We start from the raw sequence: 11956 nt of genomic DNA on the forward strand, positions 1-11956 counted from the left end.
ATCACTTAAAATGACACAGGAGGATCATAGGGGGGAATCAAAGTGACACAGGAGAATCAGAGGGGGGGATTACCATTTTGTAACCCCCTCTGATCCCCCTTTGTCATTTTAAGTGATACCCCTCCCCCCTCCCTGTGCCAGTGGACACCTTCACCAGACATCCCCCACCCTCACCCCTTTATCAGACATTTCCCCCATAACTCAGTCACCCCTGTGTGTCCACACAAAGTGTCCGACTCCTGCCCTGCGTGACTCACTGTCTCATTGTGAGTCAGCCAGACTCCATCAGGGCAGAGTGAGCAGCAGGCGGCAGCTTGTCCTGGCGGTGGCTCGGCTCTCTGATTAAAAGAGGACCCCGCACTTCCTGTCTGCTCGGGCTGCACTGCAGCCAACAGTGAGCTGGGCAATGGCACCCGCCACTACGGTCCAGAGTCCAGAGTTACGGTAACCTCCGGGGCCTTATTATCGGAGAGGTCTTATTTTCAGGGGGATGCCTTATATTTCAGTGAGAGGCAAAACTAAGTAAGTCTTATTTTGGGGGATGTCTTACTTTCGGGGAAGCACGGTAACTATCACATTCAGCCTCTTGTCCCTGGATTCCTCTGCCCCTGTCTGCTGCAGGGGCTACCCCCACCCCACCCTCTGTGTCTCGATACACAGATCTCTGCCGTGCCGGCTGCACCCCTTCCCTGCCTGCTCACTGTCCTGCCTAGTGCTGCTCCCTCATGCCTGACTCCAGGCCTAGGCTTCTGTCCACTTGGAATCCCCCACGTGGTTGACAGCTCAGTAAAGCCAGCCCTTCTCTCTGTGTTGCGGTTGAATCTAGCAGCGCCTGCTTGAGTCTGTGGAGGTGGTCAAAGAACTCGCAGTAAAGCAGGGTCCTTCCTTGACACCTGGAGACTAGGCAGTCAGATTGAAGGCACCTTTCAGAGACCGACCATGTTCCTCAGTGTTTGGTCCCTGAACCTCAGAGCCCCAGGGAAAGCCAGGTCACTTACCCAGGGCATTGAGTGACATCATTTGTGTTCTGGTTGTTTTGTTTCTAATCCTCTAGTTTCCCCGCCCCATTATTTTCTCATCTTTGATTTAGGTAACTGTTGACCTTTTGGTCGCATATAGATGGTTTCCTAATGGAACACCATCTTCCTGAGTAATACTTATTTTGTGCCAATCTATTATTTCAATAAAAGATGACCACAGGTGATCGTTCAGGTCAAGAAGAGTCTCTCAGGACAATAGTCGCAAGGAGTCTACTAATCTCAGTTGGCCCCAAAAGTAGACATTTTTAACAACTTGAATGTACTGTCTCAGGTTTTTCTTCCATTGGGGTCAGTCTGTTTTGGCCTGACCAGTGGCAGGTGGGCACCATCTAGTTCTTGTGGTCTCAGGGTAGATGAGACCTTGGCTTGTGTAGGCTCTGCAGACTGATTTCTCCTCCGGAACTTTTGTTTCTTTTCCTTATGTTGAACCTTGTTGAGGAATTGCCAAACCACTTTCTGGGTCAACTCCCAGTGCTCCCAAACACTTATGTTCCAGTTCTTTTGATTAGAGCCCTCCCAGTGTGTGTGAAGTGCGAAGTGTCTCATCGTATCCACTTGCATCATTATTTAACGACAGATAATGTGCCATTAACACCATCCCACTTGGAAGGGAGATCATTGGGCTGGCAGTGGGACTAGCCAGGAGAACAGGCCAGTGCGCACGGTTAAGTTCTTACCATAGACAGTGCCTCGCCCCAGGCATCTTACCCACACCGTACAGCCACAGTACCACTTCGTAGGGAGGGGAGAGGCCTGGGGGCCCTTCCTTATTCTGAAGTGCCCACGGTTAGTTTGCACCAGATCACATGAAGTTTTTTTTTAACATTATGCTTTTGTGTTAGACCGGGTTCTCTAGAGAAACAAAGCCAGATTGCTAATAATTTTATATATATTTACACAGAAATGTAGATATATAACATAAGAAATAAACAGTTAATTAAATTATAAGGCAGTACAAATGGCTCAGTGCAACTCACTCCCGTGAGACAGTTGTGAGACACTGGCAGTCCTTCAAGTCTTGAGGGCCCCTGGGTCATCCTCTGTGGAGCAATTCAGGCTGTCCGGGCACAGGCAGCAAACAGCAAGGCAGGTCACCAACAGTCAGCCAGATGACAGGGTCCACAAGTCCCCTACTCAAGAGATGTAAATTCCAACGGTGTGGTGAAGCAGGTCTTAAAGGAACCTCGAATTACAGCGACACAGTCCATGGGTTAGGTGTCCCACAGGTAGTGTAGCTTGCAAATTGAGGTACAGAACAAGCAAGGCAGCCACACTGGTCCGATGATCAAAGAGCAAGAGACAAGAGAAGCGAGGCTCGCCACGCCATTTATCTCTCCACCCTTCAATCAATCCCACATGTGTTTATCAGCCAGATTGGCACGATAAACTAACTACCTCAGTTTTAATCCAGGATTTTTGTTGATCTGTTTATTCTTGTGCAAGACCCTACGAGGGAGAGCAGGTGACTAGGACTTGGTCTTTGAGTCAGCTTAGAACTGATAGATCAGCAGTCAGAGCAAGAGCGTGGGGGAGAAGCTGGCCTGTGGGGCCGAGGCTGGGAGTGGCTCAGCTGGAAGTTAACAGGCCTGAAGACTGCCTTGTCAAAGCAAACAGAGAAACCTGGGAGAAAGGTGATGGGGAGCAGGGCAAATGTAAGTCAATGATGGGGTCCGTGTCAGCTGGGGGTTCTGAGGAGCAGCCCTTGGAGATACCGACTTGACCCAAGAACGTGGTGGGTGGGGGTAGCTACACAGATAGGCGATTAGAGGACGGGGCACAGGAAATCTCGGGGCAAGAAAGGAGGGAGGGGACGGCAAAATGCAGCACGGCCTGCACAGCCATGGTTCAGAGAAGGTGGCTCTGTGCACGTTGAGAACCAAGGTTGGGCTACAGGAAGCTGTAAGGAAAAGCTCAGGTTGAGCGAGCCCAGTGTGGGGTAAGGAAGCTCAGTTGTGTCCCCAGGGCTGCTCTGCCTGGCCCACCTCCCAGCGAGTGTCTAGAATAACCCCCCTCAGAAAGCAAAACAGACGGAGTTGGTCCCCACCAGAAGGCGGCTCTGTCGCAGTGAGACCTGGGGAATCATTAGCTGTGAAGAAGGGCGAGTAAATAGGTGTTTCCAGACTGCCCTGCATAGCCCAAGTGGTTTTACATCTCCACCCCGTGCTCTCCAGTCTGACCAGCCTACCTGGCTGGGCACAGGTGGGCACCTGCACACGGCCCGGAGTGCAGGGGACTGGCAGGGTGTAGTAGAGCCGGACAACTCAGAGAAACAGCCCCTCCAACAGGACGGCAGGCAGGCCAGGGACACAGGGTCTCTGTGAGTCTTCCTGTTAGACTTTGAAATGTGAAAAGTGGTAGAGAAATGAACTGAAGTGGGAATACAGGGGTGAGGGGGTAAGAAGTAGTGATGCAGGAGGGCAGGCACGGAATTTGCCTTGTAAATACCACCCCCACCCCACCCCACCCCACTCCTGTGCTGGTGTTGTTTGTCTTCTGCTGTGGGGATTGGATTGTGGGGGATGCAGCATTGAACTCCTCCATCCAGCACCCATGCAGCCGCTGTCCTGGGCTGCACCCTCGCCCCCAACAGACCACTAGCACGCCTCTGCCCAAGCACAGGCACACCCAGAGCAAAGGCTCAGCACTCCCCACCCAGCAGCAGCCCTGGGAGAGAAGGGAGCTGAAGACCACAGCTGTGATGTTTGTTCCTGAGCTGCTGCAGGGAGCCCCCTGGGCCACAGGCTCACAGCCTGGCTGTGCTGCTGGGCCCAGGGCTGGTGGGCACAGGCCGCGGGCACCACAGTCCTTTCTAAGCCCAGCCCTGCAGGCCAAGCCAGCTTGAGAATCCATGCTCAGCATCCGCCCCAGCTTCGCTGCGCACTGGGGCATCTCAGACAGACTCAGAGCGGACTGCAAGACAAGGGAAAAGTGCTTGGGCTCTGCAGGGGGGTGGGCATCTGCTTCAGGACCCTCCAGTTCAGCCATTTCTCTGTGGCGTCAGCCCCAATGCTCTTGTCATGGTCCTATCGGACCTCTGGCACCACATATCAGTTTATCTGAGAGAATTTCAAGATGTCAGGCCCACCTTTCATCCTCTCCCCACCAGAGACCCCCTGACTGTCCCTCAGCCCCCACTGTCTGTCTGCCCCGCCTTGGCAGCTCATGCGTCTCCCCAGCTGTCCAAGCTCTTGCCTCTGTGCCAGCTTTCCTTGGCCTGAGGGGTGGGAGCTCACTGGCTTGACCCCATCCCTCTCCTCACATCAGCACTGACAAGTAAGCACTTCCTGGAACACCCTCCCTCCTCTTGGCCTCTGGGGCCCCCTGGTCATAGCTTTCAGCCCTCCCTCTAAGACAGCGGCTTGGCCCTTCCATCTCCAGGGCCCCGTGCACCTTGTTGCCAGATTCTTCTCCCCAAACGCCTGGTACCACATCGCCCGCAGGGAAGCTCCACCAGCCGGGACCCGCAGCGGGCAGGGCATACACGCCCTCAGCAGTCCCAACATCCCCTCCTCAGAAGCCACATCCCCTCCCTCTGGTGCTCCCGCCAGATCCCACTCATGCCCCTGAGCTGTCCCTGAACACTGCGCCCTGACGGGGACACCCTCTCAGCCTAAAACACCCTCCTCCCCACAGGCCCAACGCCACCATGGAGTCAACCCCTAACGCGACCCTATAGGACAGGCTGCGGTCTCTATGGAAACACACTGCCACATCTTCCCCCTTGGGTGGGTTTGAACCCCTAGTTATATCGTTAGCAGCTGAGTACTCAGCCACAGGCCCTCCCCTTCCTCTCCAGGGCCGCCTCTCCACGTGCTTACCACTGTCTTGAGGGCACAGAACAGAGGTTCTCAGCCTGAGGGTCGAACGACCCTCTCACAGGGGTCGCAGATTCATAACAGTAGCAGAATGACAGTGATGAAGTAGCCACGAAATCATGTTAGGGTTGGGGGTCCCCACCCACGAGGAGCTGTGTGAAAGGGGACGGCATGAGGGCGGTGGAGAACCCCTGTCTTAGAGGCTCCAGAGTGTGGGGAGCCGGGCCTTCCTCTCAGAGCCTCGGGGAAACGGCAGTATTCGGACTTTGTAGCTTGAGACATCAAATAGTTCATCCTATGCTTAAATAGATTTAATTTTGGTTAACACGAGTTAGGAAAAAAAAAAAACATTTTGTAAAATAGAAGATGAGAATAAATATTTGATGACACAGTTTGATGAAAATAGATTTTTAAGTGCCTCATTGAGGAAAAGTCACTAAAAATTTTCATCCATAAACTTTTTAATGTATCTTAACATTTTCTGATAGTTCAGGAAAGTTCCCGTTACATTCAGAAGGATCATTGTCACCAGTCTGTCTTGCTTCAGGTGTACTGAACTTGGACCAGGCGCATGTGGGGGGCTGCACTTCCCTTGTGTGGGGGGGTGATGTTCAAGAACATGTCAGGCAGGTTTAGAAAATACAGAATTTGAAGATGTAGAAATTGGCTCCTGTCGAGCTCCAGGTGGTTTTTCAGCACAGAGGCATCCCCTGGGTGCCCACCTCTCACTCGGGGCTCTTCTGAGCCCCCACAGCTCACCATGCAGCCATGTCATTCGTCCTTAACGCAGGGCCAGGGCCAGGCAAGCTCTGTGTGCCTTCCTGTTACCTGGAGGAAGGGACTTTTTCCTGTTTCTGGGGGACTCTGCCCTCCGTGGGGTGACTGGCTGCTCCAGGCTATGGGCACTGCCCTGGGCCCACCACCCACACTCACTGCTGTGCAGTGCCAGCCCCACCCGGGGCCAGAGACGGATGCAGCAGGCACTTGTTCCATTCCTGCCGGTGCCGGAGCGGGTCGATGGGAGGCCCCCTGGGACCTCGGGAGATAAGTGTGGGGCCCTGACAGCACTTCTGGAAACAGAGTATGTATATCCAGGGGCTTCCGTGAAAAACTTTCTTCCTGGGCAGGAGACTAGAAATGGACAGTGCCCACCTACCATTACTAAACAGTCGGATCAGATACTCTATAGGAAGTCTGGTAAAAGGGTAGAATATATGAAACAGAATTTCAAACTATCGTGGAATCTAGGCTTTTTTCTGGAGCCACTGAGGCTGGATGACGCCCACCCCTATACCGACTCCTCGCTCGTCTAGCATGCTGAATTTACAACAATCGTGAAAAACTTACCTTGTGGTTATTTTGTGTAGGAACGATCTGTCTGCATGATCGCGCTGAGATTCTAGGTGAGAACCTCCGTGAAGGTTGAGGTTATATGTCAACTTGGTGAACTATGATTCTGATGTGTTCATATTTTCGTGATGTGATCACCTTCATTTTTACGTGACAGCCAGGTCAGCAATTCTAAACCACCAGCCACTCCACAGGAGAAAGACGAGGCTGTCTGCTCCTGTGAAGAGTCAGTCTCGGGAACCACAGGGGCCATCCAACCCTGCCCTGGAGGCTCGCTAGGAGTTGAACCCAGCTCACTGGCAGTGAGTGTGGTCTTTGGAAACTAAGCGAGGAGGGACTACACTGCCCTGAATGCCTGTGAGCTGTGACTGAAAGTAGCCCCCGAAGCCAGCTGCAAACCAAACAGCGCATGTCTCCTGTGGAAAACTGTCCGCCTGGAGCACAGTGCTCTTTGAGAGGACCCGTCGAGCTTAGAGGGCTCTGAGTTTGTGCCCACGGAGAGCACTTTCCAGGAGGTCTGGTGCAAGGTGTCACCACGTGAGGAATACAGCCAGTGTCACTCCTGGACATGCTGGGCTGGTGTATGCTCACTCTGTGTGTACACACACACACGTGTGTGTGCTTCTCAGACTTTTTCTTAGAACACAGCATAAAGCTGGGAGAGATTTCTGTACATGTGAGCGTGGTTTTCAGTATAGCCCCGGAATTGCTCAGCCACCACGATCAGCTCCTGCTGACCTTCAGCCCAACGGGAACCGCCCACATAGTGCAGTTCACACACTGGAACAGCCCACAAACATACATCCTCAGAATCCAGGTGGTGTCTCGACAACTTGTGAACCACTGATCCGTTTGCCTTGACTCCAGCTGATCAAGAGAGATGTTCACAGCTCCCAGGAGCCCTCTCAAAGCAAGGCCCACAGCGCCCTGACCGGCGGCTCCGGGCTGCGCACCACTCACGGCCTTACCCTCTCCTCTAGGTGTTCCACTGTGTCCACTTTGAGTGTCCGGAGCAGCAGAGCTGCCAGAAGGAGGACAGCGGTGACGACCTGGGGACAGGAGACCCCAGTCTGGCAGGTCAGCAGCTCGACCCGCACGCCCTGCAAGCCCCCAGCGGCAGCTCCCTGCCCTCCGGCCCAGGCCCCACCTCAAGTTCACCCTACCGGCAGCACCAGTAAAGGGAGGCGCAGGTGTGGAATGACGTGGGTTGGGCCCAGGCGACTGCAGGAAATCTCGTCCTCCCAGAGCAGGCATCCTTGTTGACTCTCCCCTAACACCCACGACCTCAGGAAGAGCAGGCACGGTTGGCATTGGCAGGCACAGGACAGGCTGTCTCCCAAGGACAGAAAGGGACTGCTTTGTTCCCCTCAATTTGTTCAAATCAAGATGGTCTCCAGGGGGGAAATGGGTCTTCAATCTTCATCCACACCGCCATTAACTCCTCCCTCTCGTCTGGCCCAGGCAAAGGGGCCGGGGGGGCGGAATAGGCAGGCGAGCTGGGAGGAGGCTGTATTAGCCTGCCTGTCATCGGAGCCATCCTTTAGGGAATGGGCTTCCAGAGAGGGTTCACTTTGAGGCAACATACGGCTCTGGCCACTGACTTACTTTTCATTTCTCTCAGTTCTTCCACATTTGCCGAGTTCCAGAGCCCTTTGAAATGCTCAAACATAATCACTTGTTCTAATCCCTTCTGACGCCATAATTTTCCTCCCCGAGTTTTGAACGGTTAAGCGTGGGACAGCAGAGAAATACCGTGCATGTCACCTCAGTGAGGCACGAGGCAGCTCATCATGGCACCTGGCCTGACGACGTCCAGTTTGGGGGCTCCGCAGCACCCACGTGGGCACGCCCGCTGTGCACCCTGGGGCAGACGGGGCCATCGTCCAACTCGCTGAGTTACTAACCTGAGCCTCCTGATTTGGAGCCAGCAGGGCGCACAGGGAAGCTGACCAGGAAAGAGCCGGCCTGGCTGACTCAGTGCTCAGAGGGTGAGGTACAGACCCAGGACTGTGGCCGTGGGGTTTTCTGTAGTACAATGTCAGGAGTCCACACCGAGACTGGGCGTCAGCGTGGTGGTGCCCCCACCCCCAGGGATCAGAAACTGTTAATTAAGCAGCTCATCTCCCAGCCTTCATGAAGTGTCTCATTTGGCTGCTGCTTTGAGCCTCAGTCATTCCCTCTCCTGTGTTGACCACCCTCGTAACCTGCTCAGATGGTTGTCCATTGCAGGAGTGGGACCTGCCGGACGGTGGTGGGTTTGTGCTCCAGAGCCTTGCCCTTGCCTGGTCAGCTCGGACCACGGCTTTAGAGCCTCTCCCCGGAAGCTGGGTGGGATGGAGTCACCAAGCCCAGCAGGCCCTGCAGCCACCCAGACACCAGGGCACCTCCATCCTGCAGCCCAGACATGGGGCACCTGCACACGTGACCCCATGAAGAGGAGGGAGTGGGTCGCAGGAGGGTTCTGGGTGGGGTGTGGAAAGAGCCAGTGGATCAGTCCACTCGATACGCCTTCTCTCGTTTGACTCAAGTTTCCAGTGATTTGTCAGAGTAGAAATAGCACCGTAACCTCGAACTACCCAAGACACAGGAAGGAAGGCTGCCTTTCAGCAGGAAGCCGAGGTCACTGAGGAGAGGCCCAGGGGTGACACCCGGAGCAGTGTGCTGGGGCTCAGTGAGGGCCGAGGAGCCCTGAGGAGATGCCACCAGATACTCTTAGCCAAGGCGCCTCTGATGGATGGCGGTGCTGCCCGGCACCGAGGTGGGGCCCCCCCGGCAGCATGGCCACTGCCTCTGTCAGCATCCAGCCCCCGGCTGCCAATTAGCAAGGAGCGTCCTGTCCACTCAGCACTTAGGTTCCGCGGGAGGGAGCAGAAGTCCTGGGATGAGCCATCTCAAGGATGGCAGTAGCCTGCTGGGAGCTCCTGGCTTGGAGCCCTGCTCTGCTGACCTCAGGAAGTGACAGGACCCAATTCTCACCAGACCTTTCCGCTCCACTGCCCTCACAGCCCACACCGCCACCCAGGCGTCAGGGCTGACGGACAGAGGCACAGACCAACCGCCCTAGCTAGCCTGGGTCACAGCGCTGTTGGGGCTCTGGGGCAGGCCCTGCTGGCCCCAGGTGACTGCTGAAAGGGCTCAGCCAGATCCAGTGCGTGCGCCCTGCACTGGGCCTAACCACTCTGCCCGTCTTTATGGCCAATCGTTGGAAGCAGCAGGGGCAGCGCTTTCTTAGGGGCCAGGACCCCCAATCACATGCTCCAATCACGCACGTGCCAGGGGCCAGAGTGCTCGGCTCTAGGCAACAAGGGACCTGGTGGGCTGCTTGGTGCAGTTAGACCTGCAGTCAGTTCTCTGGCTCTGCTGTTCCTCCTAAGGACGTCTTCCGGGCCAGCCGAGTACAGCAGCCGGCAAAGTGGGGACACAGTGGAGCCGATGGCAGAGCTGACAAGCCGACAGCTGGCTCAGCTCTTCCAGCAGAGGATGGAAGCCAATGTGGTGGGCACTGAGGAGGGTGGAGGGAGCTGAAGAGCAGGGCCCACCCTGGGGTGCCAGCAGAGTGAGGACACAGCCCAGGTGGGAGCCCGTCACTGAGAGGCCAGCGGTGCTGCACCTCAGTGTCATACCCTTGCAGCCCCGCCAGGGGCAGAAGCGGCCCTTGCCAGGACCCCACCCCTTATCCCACACTATTTCTTAGGGCTCAATTGGACTTGGGGCGGAGGGGAAGTCACAGGGGTGGCACTGAGCAGGCAGGGATGGGGGGTGAACTCGCCTACACCCAGTGAGTGCAGGCTCCTGAAATTGTATACCACCACCCTCCGCACACCCACACCCACCCGTACAAACACATACGTACTCTGTGCGCGTTTTCCCAGGTCCTCAGTGTTGTTTCCTCCGATCTTACCGTGAGCCCATGATGGATGTGGGACTCTTAAGTGCTCTTTAAATTGTCACTTTTTTAATCTTATTATGAAGTGTCGATTCCTGTCAAATACATTAAAAGTGTTTTATTCCTAGAAGAGTTGGGAAAAAATTATTTTCAGCAAGAGTGGGATGTGTTTGTTAGACTGATTCCTTGGAAGGAAAAAAAATTAGTTTCTCAATTGTGCGGAAAGTTGCTCGGTAGTTAAGTTGCCGCCCAGTTGTCAAACTGCCGTGCAGACGACTCGGACCCCGGCAGCTCCACCAGTGTGGGTTTTTGTTGTGCTTTTAATTTAGAAGATGACAAAATTGTAATCACTTCTCCTTTCCAGAGCCCAGGGAAAAAAAAGGAAGGTATAATCTGCACTGAAAGGCCGCACTCTCTGGGCAGAGGCCTCTGGGTAACGAGGAGCTGGAGCCCCGCAGACGTCAGCGAAGAAGCACCCTTTGGACAGGAAAGAACGGCGGCGTCACAAGAGGAAAAGGAAATTAAATTTGCCTTCTTCCAGGACTGTCTGTGTGTGTGTGTGTGTGTGTGTCTGGGTGGTGGTATTCCAGTCTTCTGTGCGGGTGCCAAGCTCCTTCCAAGGATACTGGCACAGGGGAGTGGGCAGAGTGCCCACAGCTGTCAATTCTGTTTCTCTCAGGACAATCCCTGCAGGAAGTTCCCTCAGGAACTTAAAATGCTGCCCATGCCCATGGTTTTTAATAGTAAGGTTAGAAGTCACCCCATGCCAAAAAAACCAGTTCTGGGCAGTTTTGTAGTCCAGGGAGCAGTGAAGGTGAAGAGCAGGGATGACTGGGCAGGAAGACACCCCCCTCCCCCACTGCAGCTGCTGGTACACCCACCTGGGGAGGAGCAGCTACACCCAGAGGCCAGAAGAGCGAGCGTGCCGTGTACACACTTGGGAAATCTCTGTCTCCCTAGCTGTGAGAGACAGGAGGCATTCCTGCTGAAGGAATGTCATTTCCGCCCTGTGGAGGAGGGTGTGGCTCAGTCACTCCGGACTCCTGATGAGTCAGCCCTCCTGGCTCAAAGCCTCACAACGTGCCCCGAATTTAAGGTCAGCGTGGACTTGCCTCCTGGAGGTTGGGAGGGAGAAGGAGGCCGGCCTCGCACCCCAAGGCCCAGGCACTAACAGCTGAAGAAGGCCGCCTTAGAAAGCCAGTGGCCACTGCATCCTCCCTGGAGGTGGGAGGCTGGCCAGGGGCTTGGGTTTCCATGACACTGAGGGGACGGTGACAGCCATCAGCCTCTCCAGGTCGCCCTCGGGCAGGGCCTGACTCTGGTCACCCACCGAGCCCCGCTGGAAGGCTATGTCTGCTCACTGGTCGGCCAACAGACGCTGCTTCCAGTGCCCAGAGATACCCAGTCCTGGCCTCCCTCTGCCCGGGCCCACCGGCAGCCCTTACCCCAACCCCACTTAGGGCGCCGAGTGTTGGGAAGGACAGCAGCAGCACAGACAGCGATCTCGGCCAGTTCCCATGGCATCATGCCCTGTGTCCACGTGTCCAGATCCAGTGCACCACCAAGCCTGCCTGCCCAGGCCTCGGCGTGGTCACGCCCACCGCACCGCTGGGACCCCTCCCTGGACCCCGCCCTTGAGGCTTCTGGGGCCCCGCCTCTCCCAGGAGTGACAGCATCCCCCTGGGGACCCTCCCCCGGGAAGTACGGGGACCTTGCGGGGCTTCAGTGAGAGCTGGGCCTCCGGGATGGGGGCTGCAAGGACTCCCTGAAGAAGGCCTGCTGCCAGCCTCCGAGGGGTGGCTGTGTGGACTCTAACCCCGAGCGCAAACCGGGGGGCGCCGACTCGCCGGCCTTCCTCTCCACCC

General features: G+C 55.6%; 1 protein-coding gene across 2 annotated transcripts in view; it reads left to right on the forward strand.

Moving 5' to 3' along the window:
• The window catches only part of BTBD9 (BTB domain containing 9), a 462890-nt gene extending 452256 nt beyond the window's left edge, over window positions 1-10634 (forward strand). The window contains exons 10-11 of one of the 2 annotated variants that reach the window (XM_004710745.3): window positions 7186-7395; window positions 10456-10634. In XM_004710745.3, coding sequence (XP_004710802.1) covers window positions 7186-7383 — 198 coding nt within the window. In that variant the 3' untranslated portion in view covers window positions 7384-7395; window positions 10456-10634. The remainder of the gene's footprint in view (window positions 1-7185; window positions 7396-10455) is intronic. The other variant, XM_045294863.1, reaches the window with a different exon arrangement.
• The last annotated feature ends 1322 nt before the right edge of the window (window positions 10635-11956 follow it).

The sequence above is a fragment of the Echinops telfairi genome, unplaced genomic scaffold (assembly GCF_000313985.2).
Source record: "Echinops telfairi isolate 266 unplaced genomic scaffold, ASM31398v2 ScPeMD7_3533;HRSCAF=4204_1, whole genome shotgun sequence".
Lineage (NCBI taxonomy): Eukaryota > Metazoa > Chordata > Mammalia > Afrosoricida > Tenrecidae > Echinops > Echinops telfairi.